Raw genomic sequence first — 26,058 nt, 5'->3', positions numbered from 1 at the left:
TTTTTTTCTATAGATGGATAAATTACGAATAGGCAACTTAATTCGGGTGAAAATATGGTAAATGACAAATTGTAAGACCAAAAATAAGTTTTAGAGGTTTTGCTGTAGTATTTTTAACAACGATATACTAAAGTATTAAGTTAAAATTTGAAACTTTATAGTTGAATTAGACTCTATAAGAACGTTTATATGGTTATTTATCCTTGATGAAAAAATAGTTTTTAACAAAACCAAAAAGAAACGTTATATTTTCGTCTAAAAATAAACTTGGACGAAATTTATTAAAAAATACGTTATTTTAACGTTAAGAAGTTTATTGGAAAATTTGATTCGAAACAGTTAAATTTATAAACTACAATTCAACGTTAGTAGAACGTTGAAAAAATAACTCATAACGATATATCAACCAGATAACCAAAATTTAACCAAATTGCAACGTTGCTTTGCTACCTGGGTTGTAGAACTTAACGGTTATAGTTAGTGTAGGGAGCTGTTGGCTCGCAAGGCATGCAGAGCTTGCCACCACCGTCCTACGCATTGTAACCCTACCACCTGAATTAATGGCTTTAAAAGTCGCTTGAAGACTTGGGCCTAAGGTGGTACCTTGGGTATTAGTCTAGTTGATTGTTATTATGAAAAAAAAATACTTTGTTCACTGACTCCACAATCTGAGAAAATTCGACAATTACTTCGTACAACCTGACTTTTGTATAGTTCTGTTTCCACTAACTACACTAAATTATATTGTAACTGAGTTCACAAGTTAAAAATTGAAATTATAATCCATAGAGATAGTACTGAATTTTATTTTTCACCATTACAATTCCTTATTACTTACGCGAAATTTGATATCATTTTGAAACAGTACTTTAATACAGGCAACACTTAAAATCACATTTGTATAAAACGGTCCCACGAAGACGCAAAAGATCCACAGAATAAAGACTTTGAGTCTAGGATAGTGCGGGATTTTCAAGAGAGCGAACATCCCTTGGTAAGAGTCGAAAGCCATAATGACCCCTAAAGTTGTATACAGTAGTTGCGTAATATTGCAATTCACTCGAACGAAGAATATAAATGGAAGACTCAAAAGGTAAAGCGGGTTTGCCAAGTGTAAAGAGATAAGGTAATATATATACATTTTCTGTTTTTTAAAAAGCTCATTTCCTTTACAGTATAGAATTGTTCCGAATAATATCCTCGAATATTGTTGAACAATATCCCTTAAAGACAACGTCCCAAGTTCCAGGCCTTCGCCTTCGAAAGAAGGCACCGCGAAACCCATCGAATTGGCCGTTGAAGCGAAGCGCATAAACTCCAAGACAGACGAATTGATTCCACCGTCGAACCCAACAATCTTTTCCACTTTGACTTTACAAGCTATGAACGATCCAAATATCGCTCCATTTGATTTGCTAAACGTCTTCGTAAGCAATCTTATGAAACCGTAATCCGATACTAATCGAAAACCCATAAATAATTTAACTCCGAAACCGGTCACATTTTCCGGATCGTATCGGATTCGCCCGCAGCCAATAAAATGTTTTCGTTCGTGGATGAAGTTGGCGATTCCGGTTACCGAGTCCGCGGTCAGAATGCTATCTTCGTCCAAATGCACAATCCATTCTTCATCTCTCAGGGAACTGACGCCGTCTTCCAAACAGTACTGCAAATTCCGTGCTTTGAACAAGGTGCCTCTCTTTGTCTGGTAAGTCGATGGTACCACAATCAGTTGAACCATCTCGTCTTTCTCTAGACCAGGTATTTCTTTTTCGCTGACAATTTCAATTATGAAATTCATTAACTGAATCTCGGCGCAACATTGTTTGTACTTTTTGATGTTTTGTTTTATTAGGGCGGGGTAGTCCCCGCGAGTTACAACCCGGAATGAGATTTTGGGCAGCCTAGAAAGGTCGGCGTTGAGGACAACGCGTTTTGGGAAAGCGTCAAATAGAGTCAGACCCATTAAAGAGGGAATGACGTAACTTAATTTTACCGCTAAGACGATAGCGATAATTACAATTAAGGGCAAAATAGCAATTGCATCTTTGATGGACGATATCTCTAAAGAGTATCCCCAATCGAAAACGGCTGAATCCATGAAAACTCTTATGGCGTATTGGTAACCGATGAACACCAGGATCATACATGAACAATGAATCAAATGTAAGGTAGAAGGCATCTGAAATGAAACGACGAACAGTTAACAACTAAATTGGGATAATTCAAGGAATAAAGAGACATTGACTTAATATTTCATGGAACTGATGGGAATTCTACTTTACTGGAATGATATTGGTTTTAAGTATTTCGTCAACAAACCAGGGTTCGAATTAAAAAAAAAACCCAGCCCAAAAAACCCATGGTTTTTTTGGGTAAAACCCACTTAAAACACCCAGTTAAAAAACCCCATTCAAAGTTTTGAATTTTAAAATACATGAGTGGAAAATTTTTAGATGTTTATTATTTTAGAAATTTAAAAATATTCTTACAACTTGTAAAGAACTTAAAAAGACTCCCCTTACCAAAAAATAAGTTGGATTTTAGTTGGTATTTAGTTGGTATACACATTTTAGTTGACGTTAAGTTGGTTTTAAGTAGGCTCAAGTGGTCAGAATATTTCAATAAACTAGTTTAAGGGGTAATAAGTTTTTATTGAGTTCTTATTAAGTTAATGGGAAAATATCTTTTTCTTTAAGTTGGTAATTAGTTGGTTTTTAGTGGTCAGAAAATAACATATTATTTGTAAATTGGTTTTAAGTAGGGTTTAAGTTGGTACTAAGTAGGTTTTAAGTTGGTATTTGGAACAAATACCAGCTTAAATTATTTCCTAGACCACTAATTTTTTCGTAAGGGATAATATATTTAATAAACATAATATATTTAGTAAACATAATATATTTAATAAACAATAATAATTTAATAAACAGTAATAATTTAATAAACAATAATAATTTAATAAACAGTAATAATTTAATAAACAATAATAATTTAATAAACAGTAATAATTTAACAAACATAATATATTAAATATTTTCAAAATAAAAAACCCAATAAAACCCATAAATACCCAATAAAACCCCAAAAAACCCTAAAAAACCCACTGGGCTGGGTATTTTGAAAAAAAAAACTCGGGTTTTTTTTTAAACCCTGCAACAAACGGAAAATGTAAGCTTCAATGGATAATTTTTTGTGGATAGTTAAAACAAGATGGCACAGGCCATATAGCAGCCTCACCCCTGCCCTTTATTATTGTAATTCTGGGTTCAGTGGCCCTAATTGTGGCCTCATTGGTCGCTGAGAAATCAAGGGCCCAAACGTAAATCGCACCTGGGAGAGATTTCCCAATACAATATTTATTCTAGGGTGAAAAAACCACTTTGATCAACAACAAAGGTTCGGCACTAGTAGTTAGATAGAGTGAACTAATAGCGATCGAACGCCGTATCAATTAAATCTTTTGCATGCGCCAACAAAGATAATTGACCGTTTCGCGGGGACATTTACCTCAATTTAATTTGGGGGCGAAAAAACCACATTTGATCAATAACACAGGTTCGGCACTGGTAAAGTTGGATAAAGGGAATTAATAACCATCGAATGAGGTATCAATTAAGTTTTTATCAACCGTTAAGGAAAAATTTCGGTTTTGCGGGGGCCTAGAAGTCGGAAAACCCACCCTTTTAATAACAACGTAGCAGCTTTGTTATGGTTAGATAGAGGGAACTTACACCAGTCGAACGACCTATCAATTAAATTTATATTGAGTGCCGTTGACGAGCAATCGACTTCCGCTGAGTTCCTTTGGGAGCTATCGTATAGCGGTGTATTTACCACCGTGGTTACCAACTATAACGTCATAGTTAAAATAACAGCATCAATCCCTCTTTAACTAGAGGGGTGAGGCTAAAAACGCTTAGAATAAACTACCATAATTTTCGGTGTGGAGAAACAGCGCTGCTAGACAAAAGTTTCTTCGCCGGTCAAAATAGATGAGTGTTGTTAGATTGAAAATATTTGGTTCGAAACATCGAAAATGGTGGAATTTCATTTATCCGCAAAGTATAGAGATATCAATAATTATGTTGCGTTACAGTCTCGAATGTAGGACGATGTCCAAAAATTTCGAATTGAAGTGATTTAATCTTTCAAAATATTTAATTTGTATTGACTTGGTTTCTCTAGAATTGTTTATTTGCAAAATTCGTCTTTCCATAATTATTTAGATTTATTTTTTACGTGGTATTATAAAAGTCAAAACTTTTGAAATTGAAATAGTATCATACTTTTAAAAAGCTTCCCAAATCGGAGGTCCAATATTCTGATATTTAGAAAATAAACGTTCGCTGTATTGACAATTTATTGTATATTAAAAGTTTTGAACGGTTCACGTTTACTAGTTTTTCGTTTGTGAAGGGAAAATGTTTAAGGTAAATGCTGAAAATTACGGCACTACCTGATGTTTCCCACCCTTATAATTGGCATTATGAATGTAGTTGAAGTTTTAATGATTCAAGCCAGGTGCTTATATAAAAGGTCTGTGGGTTATACCGTATACAATACTACTCGTATCTTCAAATAAAAAAATTGGAGAGAGTGTAGCTATAAAAAAATATACCTTTCCCACCGCTTGCTACCTTGTTTAAGTAGGTCAATATCTTCAAGTTACCCTCCCGCGAGCGAGAACCACAACGTCACTTGTTTCTTTACCGTGGTAGTCTGGGATATAATTATCTCTCACTCCCTCTTCCTAAGCCAAGCGCTGGAATGACTGTGACCCCAATTTAACCCTTAGTTTGTTTACTTTTACTTTTAGGGTCGATTTTAAGATGACCATATATGGATTTTATGAGTTGGCTATTTTTGGAAAATATATAGGCTTAAGAATATGGCACCACGCAAGTATTTAAGACGAGATGCCCTTATGGTATATTTTTCGTAATAAAAATAAAGGTTTCTTATTTGTATTTTGCTTTATAATTATAATATAAAGATAAACTATATAAACTAAAACAATAATTATCATGGCTATAAAATAATGATAATAGCGGACTATTTTTTTGAGCGCGCGGTTACAAAAACCCGATAAATTTATAGAAATTGTAAAAAGGCTTTTGCTGGAGCGGGAGGCGAGAGCTTTCTTTTAAGAATGTGTTTACCGCTCAAACAAGGCGACGCGCTCTTATCCCGAAGAGCTACACTCTCCCCTATTTTATCTCGGTATCATAATCAGTGGCGTAGCTAGCATGGGAGACACCCGGGGCGGATATCATAGCATGCGCTGACACCCGGGGTGGGTATCATGGTGTGCTACTTACTAGTCTCTAGTGTAGTGTATGTTTTTATTATTTCATGGTCGGGTATCAATCCCAAGTCACGCCCAAACGGGTGGCACCCGGAGCGTGGCACCCCCCTAGCTACAACACTGATCATAATGTAAAACTTCGGTAGAGTTTTTTTATCGACAGTTATTTAATCTTTCAAAATACTTAATTTGTATTGACTTGGTTTCTCTAGAATTATTTATTTGCAAAATTCGACTTTCCATAATTATTTAGATTGATTTTTTTCGTGCTATTATAAAAGTCAAAACTTTTGAAATTGAAAACATAGTATCATACTTTTAAAAAGCTTCCCAATTTGGAGGTCCAATATTCTGAAATTTAGAAAATGAACGTTCACTTTATTGACAATTTATTGTAGATTAAAAGTTTTGAACGGTTCACGTTTACTAGTTTTTCATTTGTGAAGAGAAAATGTTTAAGGTAAATGCTAAAAGTTACGGCACCACATGAAGTTTCCCAGCCTTATAATTGGCATTATGATTGTAGCTGAAGTTTTAATGATGCAAGCCAGGTGCTTATATAACAATTCGGTGGGTTATACCGTATACAATACTACTCGTATCTTCACAAAAAATTTGGAGAGATTGTAGCTATAAAAAAAATATCTTCTAGTTTCGATATCTAATTTTTCGACTCACAACTTAAAGACGGTAGAATACAGTAAAAGCCTCTTTATCGTTCAAACTGAAAGTTTCTGTTTTAACAATTACAAAATTGAATTTTATTTTTACTTCTCCGAGGGTACTATGTAACCTAGGAGGGGTTAAACAATTACCGTGTCTGTGTGTGTGTCTGTCTGTGTGTCCTGCGAACGTGTTCGCAGTTTCGGGGCAAAGCGTAATGCATAATCACTGCGTACGCAGTTTCTTTGATTCTAAATTGTGGCAAAACTGCCGTGATGGTGAGCGTTAACGGATAATATTTGCGTTTGGGGTTTTTTGGTGTTTTGTTCGTCAACGCTCACTGTCACGACAGTTGTGACTTGGTAGTCTTTTTCGAGATGTTGCGATTGTAATGGGGATGTGTATTGTGCACTGGTGACGTGTTGTGTTTTTGGATGTTTGTGTTGTTTGTGTTTCGTTTGCGATCTAATCTCCAAAGTCTATATAATGACTATTCGGACGGACCGTATGCTGAGGGTTACGATATACATCTCAACGTCCATAAGGCAGGGTGTCCACCAAATGTTCACGGTATACGTCCTTTTATCAATTTGCGATTGCATTGGACGGGTTTTGAACCCGGACCCTTCTGCATGGCAGATGGGTGCTCTACCAATGAGCCACCGAAACTTGTTTATATACATAGTATATGTTATTTTAGATATTTATTAATTTTGAAGTGTGTAAAATTATTTATTTTACGTTTAAGTAGGAACAGAACCCGGGTCACTTTGTTAGCACCCGGACGCCTTACCGATGAGCCATTGACATCAATATGGGTATAGTACGGAAGAGTACAATACTTCGGTAAATATCTTTTATTGAATTTTGTTTTTGGGAGGGGTTATACAATCATTGGAGGGGTTATACAATCATTGTGCCTGTCCGTCTGTGTGTCTGTGGGTGGGTCTGTGTGTGGGTCTGTTTGGGCCGCGAACATCTCTAAATTTTAAATACCAGATAAAGCGAGATAAAAATAAATGTTATATTTGTTTGGGTGGGAAAATTATTAACACCTTACGTAGATGTTTATTATGTTTTTACCTCTCCGAGGGGACTTTGTACCCTAGGAGGGGTTTTACAATCACCGTGTCTGTCTGTGGGTCTGTGTGTCTGGGCTGCGAACGCGTACGCATTTTCGATGCAAAGTGTAATCACTGCGTACGCAGTTTTTTGAAATCGCTGTGTTCGCAGTTTCTTGGAAAAGGTTTTTCCAAAAAACCCTCTTTTCGTCATTGGGTGTTGTATAATGTTCCCTTCGTCTTTGTGCGTGCCGTGTTTGTCATAGACCGAGCACTAAGGGTTACGTTAAACGTCTTAGCATCCAGATGGCAGGGTTTCCACCTATTTTTATGTCAATATTATCATGTTAATTTTATTTTAATCGTGGAGTTTTAAATTAAGCACTAGTTAGTTATGGAAAAACGGATCCCGGAAAATGCAGACGACCTGCGAAATATGGTCTTCGACGCATTTAACAGATTGAGCCCGGAATATTTCGACGAAGGTTACGAGCTTGTTTGAGAGTAAGGGGAGACGTTATCCCTTATTAATTTCTCTAAAGTTGTTTAAAACAATTGTAAATAAATTTGTTCTCTATCCAACTAACTAGTGCTTAATTTAAAACTCCACGATTAAAATAAAATTAGCATGATAATATTGACATAAAAATAGGTCAACAAAAACTTCACAAATAAAATACCGCGCGTTCCATATCGGGCGTCTTTGGCGTAAGCATATAAACATAAGTAACATAATAGCAATAAGTAATGAAAATTAAAGAGATTTATTACGAAACTAATTTTCAAAGTTATTGCGCAATCAATATATTTTAAAACTAAAGAGTCTCGTAGTGACTAAAGCACTCGAGACTTCCGCCTAAGCTGATATATCTGTTTTCCGATAGGTCAGTGCTATATTAGCCTTAACAGATAAAATGTTATAAAGTTTGTCTCGCCGGTATACGGGCCCAAGTAAAATGTTTTTTTGGCAAGCGTTATTCGCACGCGGGCTTCAAAACACAGGAAAACTTCCCCGAGACTCCAGAACCTGCTTTCCGATATAAGGCTTAAATTGTTAACGAAAATTATTTACCAAGGACGGTAAGTTGCGTGTCCACGTCGTAGCTTTTAGAGAGTATCAGTGTCGAATAAAGGTTCGGTCAGACCATTAACTTTAAAGCAATAGAAAGTATTAAAGGCTTCAAAAGTCGCTTGACGACTTAGGCCTAAGGTGGTGCCTTGGGTATTAGCCTAGCTGATTATTATTATTATTAAGTTTCAACGTTGTTGTAGTTATGATGACCTGATGTTGTCTCTGTATAGAAAGTGGAACTAGTCATCCTAACGTTAGAATTATCGTTAATAAACGTTTTAATTGTATAAATTAAACTGGTTTAATCAAGTTTTTATTTATTTTATACACGGGTGCCAACAATTAGTTATATTATGTTAAGTAAGTTTCTAATTGCGTAACTCTTTTATTTTAAAATCTGTCCAAAATGATATTCGTCAATTCCGGGTAAGTGTTATATTTCTCGACCGAACTGATGGTCGTATCTGAAAGAGGATCGAAAAATATTAAGAATAAAATTGGTTTCATCTTTCTATCAGTAATACCATATGTAACATAATTACTCATAAGTAAACACTTAGGACGCGCAAGGTCTAGCATATTACTTCAGAGCACATCACTTGTCGATAAATAAGTCCAGTTTATGACGTTTATGGGAATATAACTACAGATCTTGCCCGTTATTTGATTTCACTACTTTTATAGCCTAGAGTAATATATGACGTGAAGTTTTTGTTTAAAGGACCTTGCAATTTTTAACCGAACGGTTTTTGGTTGGATTTTACGCCTTTTTGTTTATAACAATAGAAGTGAAGTTATTATATTACCTTTAATCGTAACAAAGCGGAAATAATGTTTATAAACAAAATTGGAAAATGAAATTTTACCTATTTGGAATATTGAGAACTGCCTAGCTCTTTCGCCAACATTGTGTACGTTTAGATATTGTTTACTTTAATTTATTATTAAATCATTTCTTAATGTTAATAAATAGGCTTGTACGATTGTTATTAAACTTTACACGTTTTGTACTGTGTTTATTACACATTGGCATGGTTTACCGCCCTCTAGTGGCACACTGCCCACTAGGGATTTAACGGTTCCACTTTTTTGGACTATCTCGGTTCCGGATCCGGTTCCGGTTCTTAAATTTTTGCTTTATCGGTTCCGGTTACGGTTCCGGTTCTCAAAATTTAGAACCGATCGGTTCCGGTTCCTAAACGGTTCCAGTGTGTTTAGTATTAATTATTGTTAAATACACAAGCAATTCTAATTAAGTTAAAGAAAAATAAATTCCACCACATTTATTTATTTAGAATATAAAATTTGTTTTAGATAAATTACATTTAAAAAATAGTAGCTTTCTCAGTGACGTAGCTATGGGTTCGGGGTCCTCCCGCGAAACTGTTTTTGGGGTCCCTTATAATCATTAAGACCGAGTCGCGATTATCGCCATCTAGAGTTAGGGCTAACTTGTACCGCCTTCTACAATTAGATTTAACACGTACTTGAATGTTAAATACATAAAACGGTTAAAAATGGCTTTAAGCCCTAAGTGAAACGATTAAGATAATTCACGGCAATCAGCGCCTGGAGCATTAAAAACACAGGTTCTGGTAGAACTCGGAAGTCTGGAGTTCAGACTCCCAAGTCCGACCAGAATCGCAATCTAGATGACTTAATGTAAAATAATTAAAAAAATATTGCTTCTATTCTCTCGTATAGGGAGCTCATGTAAGCGCGTTATTTGTTTATTCAATAAAGTAGGGTAAAAATGAAATCTTCTGATTGAAAATTCCCGCGGTTTCATCGTTCCAAGATGGAGAGGGGGGGGATGATGTACTTTCAAGTTTTGGGGAGACCTTGCCTTCCCTTCCGCTCCTCATTTCAGGGGCGTACGAACGTTTTAGAAGTTGGAGGGGGCAAAGCGAAACGAAACGGGGGTCTAGGAGCTTAGCCCCGATGTAGAGTGAGTAGTCGGTCCCGAATGTCATTAAGGCATTAATAGTAACATCATTTATCATACGAAGTGTATTTTAGTCTTTAGAGTCTTTTATGAATTTAAGATACACAAATCCACAATAATACAAGTTGGCAAGCCAAAATATACCTCTCCTCGGAAGAATTGTCCCTAGTGGTATTAATTTCTCGAGATAACCCTTAAAGATATATCTCCGCAATTTAGAGTTATTTGTTAAAAATATTAACCCATTTCTATCCCGCCCGGTATAAAATTTTTATTATAATTAAAATAATTGAGACGAAACGACCAATTTTAATTTATTCAGAATATCATAAGTTAAGTAGTTACAACAGTAAGTTAGACGTACTATAACAATGCACAATTGAATTAAACCCTTTTACAGAACAAGTTTATCAGTTAAATATAATACGAAGCAAATTTTAATGAAATAAATATCTACAGAGGCTTTTTGGAATTACTCGCTTACGAAATACTTGCCGCATCTTTAACGCTCATTTTATTTCAACACTCGCCCTTGATGAAGATACCGTAGATATCTGGTAGTGGACGACTCGTTCACTTCCTGTTGACGTTGTGACGCATACCACATGAAAAAGACCAATGCCGTCCAATTTCCAATATCATATAAAGACTCGCACACCCAAGAAATCATTGACTGCGTTAGAAATCGTAGATATCCAAATATCCACACCAAATGTATTTACAAGAAGCAAAAACCTTACCATCAACAAAGCACAGAGAGCCACTTGACTAACCGCCAGCTTTTAAAGCAATTAACGTTAAATTATCTCCTTTGAATTAACAGAAACCGTGTATGGTCAGAAGTAATAAATAAGTGTTGCACTTTCTTATCGAAACCGTGTATGGTCAGAAGTAATAAATATGAGTGGCACTTTCTTATCGAAACCGTGTATGGTCAGAAGTAACAAATGAGTGTCGCACTTTCTTATCGAAACCGTGTATGGTCAGAAGTAATAAGTAAGTGTGGCACTTTCTTATCGAAACCGTGTATGGTCATAAGTAACAAATGAGTGTCGCACTTTCTTATCGAAAACGTGTATGGTCAGAAGTAATAAGTAAGTGTGGCACTTTCTTATCGAAACCATGTATGGTCAGAAGTAACAAATAAGTGTGGCACTTTCTTATCGAAACCGTGTATGGTCAGAAGTAATTTCGTATCGAAACCGTGTATGGTCAGAAGTAATTTCTTATCGAAACCGTGTATGGTCAGAAGTAATTTCTTATCGAAACCGTGTATGGTCGGAAGTAATAAGTAAGTGTGGCACTTTCTAATCGAAACCGTGTATGGTCAGAAGTAAAAAGTAAGTGTGGCACTTTCTTATCGAAACCGTGTATGGTCAGAAGTAAAAAGTAAGTGTGGCACTTTCTTATCGAAAACGTGTATGGTCAGAAGTAATAAATAAGTGTGGCACTTTCTTATCGAAACCGTGTATGGTCAGAAGTAACAAATAAGGGTGGCACTTTCTTATCGAAAACGTGTATGGTCAGAAGTAATAAATAAGTGAGGCACTTTCTTATCGAAACCGTATATGGTCAGAAGTAATAAATAAGTGTGGCACTTTCTTATCGAAACCGTATATGGTCAGAAGTAATAAATAAGTGTGGCACTTTCTTATCGAAACCGTATATGGTCAAAAAGTAATAAATAAGTGTGGCACTTTCTTATCGAAGTCGTTCATGTGTGGCACAAAATAATATTATCGCCTTCTTGGCGAACTTGTATAGTTTGTATAGTTGGTCCAGAGATTTGGTCTCATTCGATAGAACTCTTTGACGCGCACGCAGTGCCGTTAATTTCCGCCCCGTCCGACCAACCCCCTTAAAGGGAGAGTGATCGAAAAAACAATTTGGTCTCATAGAACAATAAAAGTAAAAGATTGGAATCATCTACGCTCGCGTCTACTTGAAAGAGTGTGACCAAAAAATCCAAAGCAGTCGAACTTAGGGCGTGTTGTAAAAGTCTGCTTTGCTAGAATCACACATGTTAAATTCAATGGGCTAGCACTTTGGCTAGGGCTTTTGCAACAGGCCCTTAAGCTGCAAAGTATGCGACCATGGAGACAGAATCTCCGTCTTGCCATATTCTTATTACATAAATACATTCTTGCAATAATATGATTTATGCAGTTGTTAATAATCCATGTTAAATATCTGCTCTAAAAAAATACCAATTTAATCACCGAGATAATATAAAATCATATGGCCTGAACAGCTTTTATATTGGTTTGCCCACCCGGGTATCCTGAGGGTGGGCGGTGGCCGCTCTTTAACAAATTATGGTAAATTATATATCAAAAGAAAGGAAATCACATGGCCTCAACAGCTTTTGTATTGGTTTGCCCACCCGCGTATCCTGAGGGTGAGCGGTGGCCGCTCTTTAACAAATTATGGTAAATTATATATCAAAAGATAGGAAATCACATGGCCTCGACAGCTTTTGTATTGGTTTGCCCACCTGCGTATCCTGAGGGTGGGCGGTGGCCACTCTTAAACATAGGATGGTAAATTATATATCAAACGCTAGGAAATCTTATGGGCTCAACAGCTTTTGTTTTGGTTTGCCCACCCGGGTATCCTGAGGGTGGGCGGTGGCCACTCTTTAACATAGGATGGTAAATTTTATATCAAATGATAGGAAATCACATGGCCTCAACAGCTTTTGTATTGGTTTGCCCACCCGCGTATGCTGAGGGTTGGCGGTGGCCACTCTTTAACATACGATGATAAATTAAACATCAAAAGATAGGAAATCACATGGCCTCAACAGCTTTTGTATTGGTTTGCCCACCCGCGTATCCTGAGGGTGGGCCGTGGCCACTCTTTAACATAGGATGATAAATTAGACATCAACAGATAGGAAATCACATGTGCTCAACAGCTTTTGTATTGGTTTGCCCACCCGCGTATCCTGAGGGTGGGCGGTGGCCACTCTTAAACATAGGATGGTAAATTATATATCAAACGCTAGGAAATCTTATGGGCTCAACAGCTTTTGTTTTGGTTTGCCCACCCGGGTATCCTGAGGGTGGGCGGTGGCCACTCTTTAACATAGGATGGTAAATTTTATATCAAATGATAGGAAATCACATGGCCTCAACAGCTTTTGTATTGGTTTACCCACCCGCGTATCCTGAGGGTTGGCGGTGGCCACTCTTTAACATACGATGATAAATTAAACATCAAAAGATAGGAAATCACATGGCCTCAACAGCTTTTGTATTGGTTTGCCCACCCGCGTATCCTGAGGGTGGGCCGTGGCCACTCTTTAACATAGGATGATAAATTAGACATCAACAGATAGGAAATCACATGTGCTCAACAGCTTTTGTATTGGTTTGCCCACCCGCGTATCCTGAGGGTGGGCGGTGGCCACTCTTTAACATACGATGATAAATTAAACATCAAAAGATAGGAAATCACATGGCCTCAACAGCTTTTGTATTGGTTTGCCCACCCGCGTATCCTGAGGGTTGGCGGTGGCCACTCTTTAACATACGATGATAAATTAAACATCAAAAGATAGGAAATCACATGGCCTCAACAGCTTTTGTATTGGTTTGCCCACCCGCGTATCCTGAGGGTGGGCCGTGGCCACTCTTTAACATAGGATGATAAATTAGACATCAACAGATAGGAAATCACATGTGCTCAACAGCTTTTGTATTGGTTTGCCCACCCGCGTATCCTGAGGGTGGGCGGTGGCCACTCTTTAACATAGGATGATAAATTAAACATCAAAAGATAGGAAATCACATGGCCTCAATAGCTTTTGTATTGGTTTGCCCACCCGTGTATCCTGAGAGTTGGCGGTGGCCACTCTTTAACATAGGATGATAAATTAAACATCAAAAGATAGGAAATCACATGGCCTCAACAGCTTTTGTATTGGTTTGCCCACCCGCGTATCCTGAGGGTGGGCCGTGGCCACTCTTTAACATAGGATGATAAATTAGACATCAACAGATAGGAAATCACATGTGCTCAACAGCTTTTGTATTGGTTTGCCCACCCGCGTATCCTGAGGGTGGGCGGTGGCCACTCTTTAACATAGGATGATAAATTAAACATCAAAAGATAGGAAATCACATGGCCTCAACAGCTTTTGTATTGGTTTGCCCACCCGCGTATCCTGAGGGTGGGCCGTGGCCACTCTTTAACATAGGATGATAAATTAGACATCAAAAGATAGGAAATCACATGTGCTCAACAGCTTTTGTATTGGTTTGCCCACCCGCGTATCCTGAGGGTGGGCGGTGGCCACTCTTTAACATAGGATGGTAAATTTTATATCAAATGATAGGAAATCACATGGCCTCAACAGCTTTTGTATTGGTTTGCCCACCCGCGTATCCTGAGGGTTGGCGGTGGCCACTCTTTAACATACGATGATAAATTAAACATCAAAAGATAGGAAATCACATGGCCTCAACAGCTTTTGTATTGGTTTGCCCACCCGCGTATCCTGAGGGTGGGCCGTGGCCACTCTTTAACATAGGATGATAAATTAGACATCAACAGATAGGAAATCACATGTGCTCAACAGCTTTTGTATTGGTTTGCCCACCCGCGTATCCTGAGGGTGGGCGGTGGCCACTCTTTAACATAGGATGATAAATTAAACATCAAAAGATAGGAAATCACATGGCCTCAATAGCTTTTGTATTGGTTTGCCCACCCGTGTATCCTGAGAGTTGGCGGTGGCCACTCTTTAACATAGGATGATAAATTAAACATCAAAAGATAGGAAATCACATGGCCTCAACAGCTTTTGTATTGGTTTGCCCACCCGCGTATCCTGAGGGTGGGTGGTGGCCACTCTTTAACATAGGATGGTAAATTTTATATCAAACGATAGGAAATCACGTAGCCTCAACAGTTTTGGTATTAGTTTGCCTCCCTGTGTCTATTAAGGATGTATGGGTTTGCCTACTCGAATACACTGATGTTGAACTAATATTACGGCCTGGGCTGACTTGTTTAAACATAGGTCGCTGGCGTCGATATCGAATCAATTTACTTAAAGGGATAATTCCATATATATTACAAGTGAGATAATAATAATATGGTTTTTTTTCATATGTAGACCTTAAAATTATCATTCCAAAAATATGTATATATAAATATTCATTTTTCCCAATGGGGGCTTCGGCCCCGCTGCCCCCATGGGATCGGCGCCACTGTCCCCAACCCCATACTTAAAAAAGCTATGGGCCATCTATAACGCAACCTAGAGGACATAAAGTTATGTATTTGTACCCCGCCGTTCCGCTAGGCACTACGGCGGCCCACAACCTAGAGGACATAAGGTTATGTATTTGTACCCCGCCGTTCCGCTGGGCACTACGGCGGCACACAAGACAAAGAGTCATGCCGGACCTAGAGGACAGTACCAAGCCTGACGCATCAAGTATCGTCAACCCGATATTAATCCAACTAACCTAATAATATAAATAACCTAACCTAGTATCCCCGCCAAAACCCCTAAAATGCATTGAAATACGGCGAAAATACCTAAAATAAAAAAGTAAGTTAGTATGTTTTGCATTTCCACATTTTATTTTTCGTCATCAGCCCCACGTTAGCCACAACGCATTAAAATCTAGGAATTTAAAGAAAAGTCCTAGGGAAAATTCACTGCAAAAGGCCAATGTTTAAAATTCATATCTTTGTTAATATTCATTTCCGCCCAAAAAAAATTAAAATTAAAATAATCCCCATCTTGCCCTCTATCCAAAAAAATATATATAAAAAATCGGGTGGGGGGCAGCTATTCTACACGTAACCCAAAATTGCTGGCAAGTAACAATTTTATATTTATCATATCTTTCTAAATAATAAATTGCGGTTAAAACTTTTCGCATTACTGTAATCCTTGACCAATAATAAACAAAACCAAAAAAGCCGTAGTAGAAAACACATTTTCAGTTGGCACACGTTTTAAAAATTTAGTAATATCTTGTCGTTAAATCTAATTCGTCATCAGTCCTACCTCATCCAAAACGTACAAAAATCTCGAAATATGTCATATTTTCCGAGGTAAAAATTGCTGGCAAGTAACAATTTTAAATTTATCATATCTTTCTAAATAATAAATTGCGGTTAAAACTTTTTGCATTATTGTAATCCTTGACAAATAATACATCTAAAAAAATATAACAAAACCCAAAAAAAAAACCAAAAGTACCTATTGTTATAAATTGGCTTATTGTTTATGAAATTTTCTTTTAGTGAGTATTACCAAGGATAATAGCTAAAGGATACGAAATGGCGAAGCGAGCTCGTACCTCTCTCCTAAAAGGAGTCTCCCCCGACGGGTGGATGGGGTGGGTTGAAAAAGTGGGGATCGCATCCTGGTAAAACGCTAGCTGTCCTTGCTGTTTCCATCTAGAGGCAAAAATATGCGACTCCTGGCGACAATAAACGGTGATTCGATCTAGGCTTAGGTCAAGTGGCGGGATAGCTTTAGAACTTTTAACTTCAAGGGCGATTTTATTTGAGCTTTGATTTAAATAGTTAGTTTGTAAAATGGGAAAATACTGTGTGTTTAGTAAGTGTAAAATTTTTGCAAATATCCTTAGTAGAGAGGGCGCTACAAAGTGGTCTTACCAGGATCATACACATTTTCCCTTTTTTTAGTACCCCCTTTTCTCCCAACTTGTGGGAGTAAAAGTGTTACGGAAGGGGAGCGAAAATCGCGGGTTATTTCGTATCCTTTAGCTATTATCCTTGGTATTACTAGCGTTATTTAGACTTACTCCCAACACTACGTATTACCGCGGTTAACTATGACTAAGCCTCGTCATGCGCCTATAAACGCAGCTTTCTTTTAGGAATGTGTTTACCGCTCAAACAAGGCGACGCGCTCTTATCCCGAAGATCTACACTCTCCCCTATTTTATCTCGGTATCATAATCAGTGGCGTAGCTAGCATGGGAGACACCCGGGGCGGATATCATAACATGCGCTTACACCCGGGGCGGGTATCACGGTGTGCTACTTACTAGTCTCTATTGTAGTGTATGTTTTTAATTTTTTCACGGCCGGGTATAACCCCCAAGTCACACCCAAACGGGTGGCGCCCCCCTAGCTACGCCACTGATCATAATGTAAAACTTCGGTAGATTTTTTTTTATCGACAGCATAAATTATTTCAGCGGCCGGAACAATTTACAAACTGTAAGAAATAAAAAACGTTTTTATCACTGTAATCCCTTACACGAGCGCCAATGTTTGTGATAAATCACCATTTATAGAAAGACAATGACGTCTCAGCTAGAAGACGTTTCCTATGGCATACTTATGACTAGTAATGTTACTTAAAGCGCTACCATACAAATCGAAACTAGTTTGATCACTCCTATAAAACGCCCACAAGTTGGGAAACCTCTTACCCAGATCACGGTTTATAGAATGTACACTGGCTGGAGCTACCTGTACCTTTGTACATGCTAGAGATAAGTCCCCTTATTTTCTACTGCCTAAGCTATCTACGCGTCACCTGTATGTTATAATGAGTACTAATATATTTCATATGTAATTTGATAAAAATTAATTTCAAATATAAATACAGCAAAGTCTATATATATATAACAAATTTATATATTTAAAAAATTTAATTTTTAACATTTGTAAATGCGATTATAATACAGGTGGCGTTGCTATTTGGCCTTAAAAATAAACCGCAAATTTTGAAAATACACTTTTTTAGGTCGCAGTTTAAGGTACAAAATATGTTAAATAACCCTAATCTAAATTAATTCGTGTACTACCAATTTAATAAGAAACCTAAGGTTATTAAAATTTGTCTTATTAAACAAAAGAATATTATAAAACAGCAGCATACACTTAACACCGGAAACTAAGACAAATTACAACACTAAAACAATCAGTTCTTTCTTTAACGGAAATAATTCTGTATAAACTTGTAACAGGAGACATGTCTCCTGCTTGTAAGGATACGGGAAGTCTTTCGGACAACCCTTCGACTAAAGCTCGGTTTTCACTAGACACGTTTTTCGGCCGAAATTTTACGTTTTTCGTGACGAAAATATTTGGTTTTCGGTTTTAGTGACGACCTTAAGTTTTCATTAGTAAATTTTCGGCCGGTTTCTAAGACGCAAAAGAAAATGGCTCCTGTGAGGAGGAATGATTTGATACGAGCAAATCTAATTATTTGCAATTTGGCAACAATATAAGAAAATATGTTGTGTTCGCGAAATATTCCAAAAAAGAGAAGAACAAGGATACTTTAATAACTTAGTCCTCGAAATGCGGTTTGGTGACCGCGAAAACTATTTTAGGTAAGCTTTTGATAATTATGATTATTTATTGTTTGTTTCTTGAATCTTATAAGAAAAATGTCTATTTAGGTTCTTTCGAATGTCGCCGGAGCAGTTTGATAAAATTTTAGGACTGATAAGAGATAGGATTGAAAAGAAACACACCCGTATGATAAAAGCCATTACTGCAGAAGAAAGGCTAGCATTCACATTAAGGTAAGAAAATAATATTTTCAACTAACTCCATATTTAAGTATAAATATTTTAAACCAATTCACTTTTCCTTTAGATACCTAGCTAGTGGGGATATGCAGATAAGCTTATCATTTGGGTTCCGCCAAGGTACGCCTACCGTTTCTAATATAATTCGCGAAACTTGTCAAGCGCTCGAATGGAGAGTGGCGTAAAATCAGTGATGGATTTCCGAATATGTGTAATATGCCTCATTGTTTAGGGGCATTAGATGGGAAACACGTGGTAATTGACTGCCCGCGTAGAAGTGGATCTAAGTATTTCAATTACAAAGGAACGTTCAGTATTGTATTAATGGCCCTTTGTGATTCGCATTATAGATTCACTATGGTTGATATTGGTAGTTTTGGTAGTCAGAGTGATGGAGGGATATTTTCTTAAACTAAATTTGGTGAATACTTACAAAGTGAAGGCAATCGACTTAAGTTACCACAACCTTCACTTTTGCCCAATAGTGAAATCAAATTCCCTTATTTTTTATTGGAGATGAAGCTTTCCCTCTTCTTACAAATATGATGCGTCCCTTCCCTGGAAAAAAATCTTAATTTATCTAAAACAAAAACTACCGATTGTCACGCGCTAGACGTGTTATTGAAAATACTTTCGGTATAATGGCAGCTAGGTGGCGAATATTCCGTAGACCCATTAATGGAAAACCCGAAAATATTGATGGAATCATAAAGGCTTGAGTTGCTCTTCATAATTTTATGATGACAGATGAATTAGGTCTACCAACTCAACGAAAACAATACAACTCACATAATTTCACTGACACCGAAGACTCTAATGGAGAGTTACTACCTGGGGCATTGCGTGGGCTCCTTGCTGGGAAAAATGTGATAAGAGATTTTGAATGCCGAGGTGGAAATCGCCACGCTAGCACACCAGGGCACTTGAGAGACACTCTTGCCAATTATTTATATAATGAGGGTGTGGTTGATTGGCAAGTAGCATATGTGAACAGGGGGAAGGAATAATTATTAATTCTTATCACAATTATTATATTCTTAATTTGCTTCTAAAGGGTAATATTACCCTTTTAATATTTTCAATTAAATTGTTTAAAATATGAAGAGTAATTTACCCAATTAGAAATAATTTTGAGGAAAATTAGTATCCTAATAATTAAACCAATAATTAATAGTATGTTTTGAGAAAGAATCACTTGTATTACAATTTTCAAATAAATGTTTTATTAACTCTACTCGTGTGGCTTCTTCCTTTGGCTAATTTGGAACAAAATTGTTTCAAATTCAAATCTGGCTTCATCCTGTTGGCTCGCAGAGAGTTTTATAAACTTTTGATGCAAACTTTTAAAATAATAGTAGTTATCATCTTCTACTTCCGCTGGCGCATTTCTGATTGGCTGCATTAATGTAACTTAGTTGTTCGTTGCAGTCTCTAATATATTAATAACATCTTTTTGGGCAGCTTCATTTTCTTTTCGTTTTAGTTCCAGAATTTTTCACCATGAAGTCCGTACCTTCTGTTTTAGAGTCTGGATTTGATGATGGTGGTGGTTGCGCTAATGATGGTGGTGGTTGCACTAGTGATGAAGGTGATTGAGCTGAGGCCATTGAATTCATTTGTCTAAACATTGAAATAGAAAAACATGAAACACATTTAATAATAAAAATAAGCTTATAATAATTATATGAGGCTACATGATTTGCATTTCGTAGGTGCTGAATTTTTATATTTCTTACCTATCAATGTACTTCATTTCAAGAAGTTCTTCTACTTCTCCAATAGATTGCAATAGTTGGTCCGCAATACATCCATTATTATCACAATTTGCAGGGTACGCTTCAACATTGTTATTATCATTCGTGTACATGTCTTCATCCATATTAGATGTTGTGCTAAGTTAAAGAACAAAAACATTACTTTAATATTAATTTGATTTGCTTTTTAAAGAGGTTGTACTTTCTGTGGGCTACTGTTTTCTCTAGGAAACCTTCCAAAATGTTATACAATATCCATTTTGGTTTTGGAATGTCTTGGGCCCCTGCTCCACTTTTCTTAGCTTTTAAATAACATCTCCTCTCTCGAATAAATCTGTCACGTAATCCTACCCACTTATGGGAGGCATCATCTCCTGTTAAAAGATTATTATGGAAAATGATACACAGGTTAAATGATAATCAAGCCTAAAAAAGCTTGAGTAAAATATATATAGAAAACTAAGCTTAGCGCTTACCACAAACTCCAAGGTCTTCCGCTACTTTTTCCCAGTTGTTATTTTTTACCGATTTGTTTTTATAGTCTACGTGGCTTGTATCAAATAGTACTGGGCTTTTCCTCACTAGTTCTATCAATTTTTCAGTGTCTACTGCTTTCCACTTTGATCCGCTCGCTTTTTTACTTCGAAACACACGGGAAGTGAGTAGTGACGGGTATGCCGCGCCCTCATTGGCTATGTGAATATTTCGGTAACGTTACGGGCGAAAAAAACAGAACTGGATTGTCGTTCACCGTAAACGAAATTTCGGTGACGGCCGCCGTAAATATTTTCGTCACGATAGGTTTTCGTCCGTTTTTTGTGGTTTTATGTCTAGTGAAAATCAAGCTTTACCGAACAGCTTCTGGCGAAGTGACCAGTATGGCCACGGCCAAAACGACGCGAAATACCAGAGCTACGGCCCGAAGACTGTCGTGACTCGTGGGACGGTTGATTACCTTCTCGCCTCCTCTCTGCCTCGACAATTGAATTGGGAATAGTACCGTTGGAATGGTTTAGGCGCGTTCGGGAGTCGTGGTTTCGCGAAACAATTTCTGAAATTTCGAGTCGGCGCACAGTCGCGCACTCACCCGTCAACTTTATCATTATACGGGTGGCGCCATCTATCACTTTCAAGGTGAAATATTGGAAAAAGTCTTCATTGGATATAGTTCCCCCCCCCCGCTAATAGGAAACAATTCTACATATTTGGTGAAATAATCAACAACAACCACTATATAACGATTACCTTGGTGGGTAGGTATAAGTGGTCCAATCATATCGATTCCAAAGAATTGGCACGGACCTTTAGTGGAATTTTTGAAATCATCTTACCACCCCGCTTGACATTCTGGGCTTTATACTGTTGACAAGTCTGGAAATTTTTCATCCAAGAAAAAATAATTCTACTTGCTCTTCTCAGAGTTACCAACCGTACGATAATTATCGGTTTGTACGATAATTTGAGCTCCGTACGATGTACGATAACACGCAGTACGATAACGGGAGAAATGAGAATAAATATGAAGTTACAAAATTTTTAATTAGCAAAAAGTAAAATATACATTCTGCATATCATTTTCAGAAAACTATATTTCATCATGTTGTTCAGCTTCTGGCTGAGGTATTCCTGGTTGACGCATGGGCAGTTAATTAAGAGGACAGGTTTTAGATACCCTTCCACAGTGCATTTTATTTCTCCCCGCGTATCAATCAGCTCGAGAGACTCCGAGGGAGTCTTGCAAGGTCGTTTGTACCACGTGATCTTAAAATTTCAAAATGGCAATCTAATGCGGTTGATAATGTTACGTAATTTTTTGCGCTTTATATTTTAATAATTTTTAATTTTGGTTTTTTAATTCAATAAAAAATATCGACTGATATTTAGTATGTCATATTTTATCTATAAAAACGTGAAAAAAATACCTTTTGGTGTAAAAATGTACTTCGTGTTTATCTTTTTTCTTTTCTCGAACAGTATCGTCCACTCTTAGCGATACTTGTTTTTTTTTCAAATAACCTTGACCGACTTCCTTAGTGTGATTGGTTTACGGGGGCTAAAAACCAGGCTTTTTACCGATCCTCTAAAATCTACTATCCATGGTTGACGTAGGGTTTCATCGAGGTGTTTCAAGGGGGGACGCAATTTAAAATTTTAAAAACTTTTTAAGATCTCAAGGGGGGGGGGGTAAGCAATCGAAAGGACGCGCGACTAATAGATAGTTTTATTAACTCTCCGAGGGGACTATGTCCTCTAGGAAGGGTTTTACAATCACCGTGTCTGTCTGTCTGTCTGTTTGTGTGCTGTGAACGCGTTACCGGGGCAAAGTCAAAAACCTTGTTAGCAGTTTAAAGGGAGGCAAAACCACCGTGTGACGGTGAGCGTTAACGGATGATTTTGCGGTTGGGTTGGATGTGATTGTTTTTTTTTCATTAACGCTCACCGGCGCAAAGGTTTCAACTCAGTTTTATTGGATAGTTTGCTTTTTGGAATTTTTATGTGTAGTGTAGAAATGTGGAGTTTGTGTTATGGCGGTTGTGGGGGATGGGCTTGTTGGGTATGCGTTTAGCAAGTATGGGAGTTTTCTCTCCAACTTCTTCTTATTGACTTTTGGAACGGACCGAGTGCTGAGAGTTACGCTAAACGTCTCAACGTCCAAACGGCAGGGTTTCCACCGTTTACGGTATTCGCCATGGTATCAATTGCGATCGCATCGGGCGGGATTCGAACCCGCGCCCTCCTGCGTGACAGGCGAGTGTGCTACCACAGAACCGCCGATACATGTTACGGTTCAAAGAAAATTATAAGCTCAGTTTAAGCGGAAGCGTTTATTACATATTAACAGAGTATGAAATTTCGGTTTTGATTAAAATAGAACGAAATTTCGTGTTCCATTTAAATTATTGAATCGAAGATATTCTAATGTAGCGTCTTCTCTGTTGATTAAAAACTATGCGCCGCCCAAGTTTCGAACCCGAACCCTTCTACATGACAGGCGAATGTTCTACCACAGAACCACCGATATATTTTACGTTTCTTTGAAAATTATAAACTGAGCTTAGCGGAAGAGTATATTATTGGTTTTGAAGTTGACATTTTTTACGCATGAAATTTTAAAGGTCAAATGTTGTTTTAGCGCAGTCAGCAGAGATAAGAGGGTTAAAGGGTAGAACCTGTGCGTGATCCACTTTTTTCATTTTTTGGGTAAAAATATATTTACGGGTTTTATTATCGCCTTAAATATAGTTGCAATACAGATAAGGCGTTTATTTAACGTTTATTGATATACGAGCGGTCGTTTAGTCAAGTGGCTCTATGTGCTTTGTTGATGGTAAGGTTTTTGCTTCTTGTTAATACATTTGGTGTGGATATTTGGATATATACGATTCCTAAAGCAGTCATTGATTTCCTGGGTGTTCGAGTCATTATATGATATTGGAAATTGGACGGTATTGGTCTTTTTCATGCGTTATGTGTCACAACGTCCACAGGAAGTCTACGAGTCATCCACTATCAGATGTAGAATATAGATATTCTACGGTATCTTCATCAAGGGCGAGTGTCGAAATAAAATGAGCGTTAAAGATGCGGCAAGTATGCCGTAAGCGAGAAAAATACAAATACCCTCTTTAGATATTTCTTTCATTAAAATTTGCTTCGTATTATATTTAACTGATAAACTTGTTCTGTAAATAGAGTTAAATTCAATTGTGCATAGTTTTAGTACGTCTAATTCACTGTTGTAGCTACTTAATTTATATTATTCGGAATAAATGAAGCTCGGTTGTTTCGTCTCAATTATTTTAATTAAAATTAAAATTTTATACCGGGCCGGATTGAACCGGGATTACGGTTTCAGTAAATAACTCTGAATTGCGGAGATATCTTTAAGGGTCGTCTCGAGAAATTAATAACACTAGGGACAATTCTTCCGAGGAGAGGTATATTTTGGCTTGCCAACTTGTTTTAGAGACGTACGAATTAGAAAACGATAATTTTAAATTGTTGATACGATAAAGCTCTCTGAACGCTGCTTCTTCATTTCAGTAGCCAGTCTCCCACGATGCTCGGATGTAGGATGGTTATGATATCAAAAATCCTTTAATGCCAAGTTCCGGGTGCTACAGCTTTAGCGGGCTTGAATGGGGTTGCTTTATGGTATAAAAAGGTTATTTAGTCAATTCATACGACTCATGATCCTTCGCACTTCGCAGCAAACACATAATTGGTCTCCGGTAGTCATCTTTCCCATGGGTATCCCTTAGATCAGCATGTAAAACAGGGTCGTGTAATTGTTGACCTGTGGCTAAATAAATCGTCAATAACTGTTTCAATGTCACACAGTTTTCTTTACACAACAACTGTACCGAGCGGGACAGTGCTCCTGCGACACGGTTCGACTCTCCTGGGATATAAACGATATCGAAGACGAACTCCTGTAGCAACAATGTTTAATTGGCTGTTAATTTTAACTTTGAATTCTTTAGATTAAACGGCCACGTCAACGAATTTTGATCAGTATCCACTGTGAAATGTCGACCCTCCAGATGTGGACGGAGCTTCTCTATTGCATAAATAACAGCCAAGCATTCCTTTTCCGGGTTACTATGATGTTCCTCGGCTCCTCGGCAACTCTACTGGTGTACTCCCCCCTGAATTTGAAAGAGCATCCCTCCGATAGCACATTGGCTATCATCAGTAGTGACAACGAATGGCAGGTCCGGGTCTGGGGCATGAACGCAACCGCTGAAGCAATCATTTCTTTGACATCTTCAAATGCTCCATGCTCTACGTTGGTCCACCTCTAGAAAACATCTTTTTTTTAATCGCTGCAGTGGAGTTACAACATTTGCAAAATTAGGAATAAAGCTGGTACGATATGTTACCATTCCCAAGAAGGCTGCCAGTTCTTTCAAATTCCCCGGAGCAATATACTCTTGTACAGCTCGGACCTTCTCCTAATTGATGCTGACCCCTTCGGCACCATTGATATGCCTTAGTAGTTCGACTTCACTACACGCAAAAATGCATTTAGGAATGTTCAATGTGAGCCCCTGAAGCTGGGTAGACTGGTCGTTTGGCAACTGCGGCACAGGCGGAGCAACTTGTGAAATTGCCTGTCACTGATTCTGTTAATTACAGCTTGGCTCTCGAGAACTTTGAATGACCTTGAACCATGAGTTGAATGTCATCCGAGTTTCCAAAATCTAAAGACTTCCTACTAGATGAGTAAGTCTAGCAAAATTTGATACTCTAGCATGAGTAATTTTTGAGTTAATAGCCCTTCAACCTGGTGTCTGGTACATTATTTTCATTACGACCTTCCTGTTTTCGTCTAAATTCCCTAGACTTGTTAGTCAAATTAGGTGGTTTCAAAGCTATTTACACCTAAATTGTAAAGGGGAACACTTTTTTAATTTAAACCAACTTTGTTCCTCTAATGGTCTCGAGATAATTCTAAATGACCTTTAAGACCTGCTTCAAGGTCATGGACATTTCCGTTGTCAATTGACCCCCTGCACGTTCTATGGGTCCTGAAAGTTTCAAATTAGTAGCTAAAACACATTTTTCAGTTTTTGGCCCGGTATCCTTTAAGTTAACACTGTATATTTGGCGGGAAATTCGGCACAGGTTATTAAACATGGCGGCGATTACATTATGATTCACAAGCATTTATTGTTAGAAAATATAAAGCGTTTCCTCACTTAGTGTACCGAAATG

The 26,058-nt window shown here is 37.5% G+C and overlaps 2 protein-coding genes across 2 annotated transcripts; one reads left to right on the top strand and one right to left on the bottom strand.

Annotated features, from left to right (window-relative positions):
• Positions 1–817: 817 nt before the first annotated feature.
• LOC149955617 (glycolipid beta-1,4-mannosyltransferase egh-like) lies at positions 818–2,146 on the bottom strand. Its single transcript, XM_090166715.1, has one exon. It carries the CDS (start codon positions 2,144–2,146, stop codon positions 818–820), a length of 1,329 nt encoding a protein of 442 aa, XP_090022841.1.
• A 16,207-nt stretch (positions 2,147–18,353) lies between these two features.
• Positions 18,354–18,997, top strand: LOC149955616 (uncharacterized). Its single transcript, XM_090166714.1, has 4 exons — positions 18,354–18,385; positions 18,455–18,580; positions 18,654–18,706; positions 18,819–18,997. Exons 1-4 carry the CDS (start codon positions 18,354–18,356, stop codon positions 18,995–18,997), a joined length of 390 nt encoding a protein of 129 aa, XP_090022840.1.
• The last annotated feature ends 7,061 nt before the right edge of the window (positions 18,998–26,058 follow it).

Source organism: Leiobunum rupestre, chromosome 2 (assembly GCF_980474605.1).
Source record: "Leiobunum rupestre chromosome 2, qqLeiRupe1.1.hap1, whole genome shotgun sequence".
Lineage (NCBI taxonomy): Eukaryota > Metazoa > Arthropoda > Arachnida > Opiliones > Sclerosomatidae > Leiobunum > Leiobunum rupestre.
The sequence above is the reverse complement of the archived record's forward strand: the minus strand, read 5'-3'. Positions and strand labels throughout refer to the sequence as shown.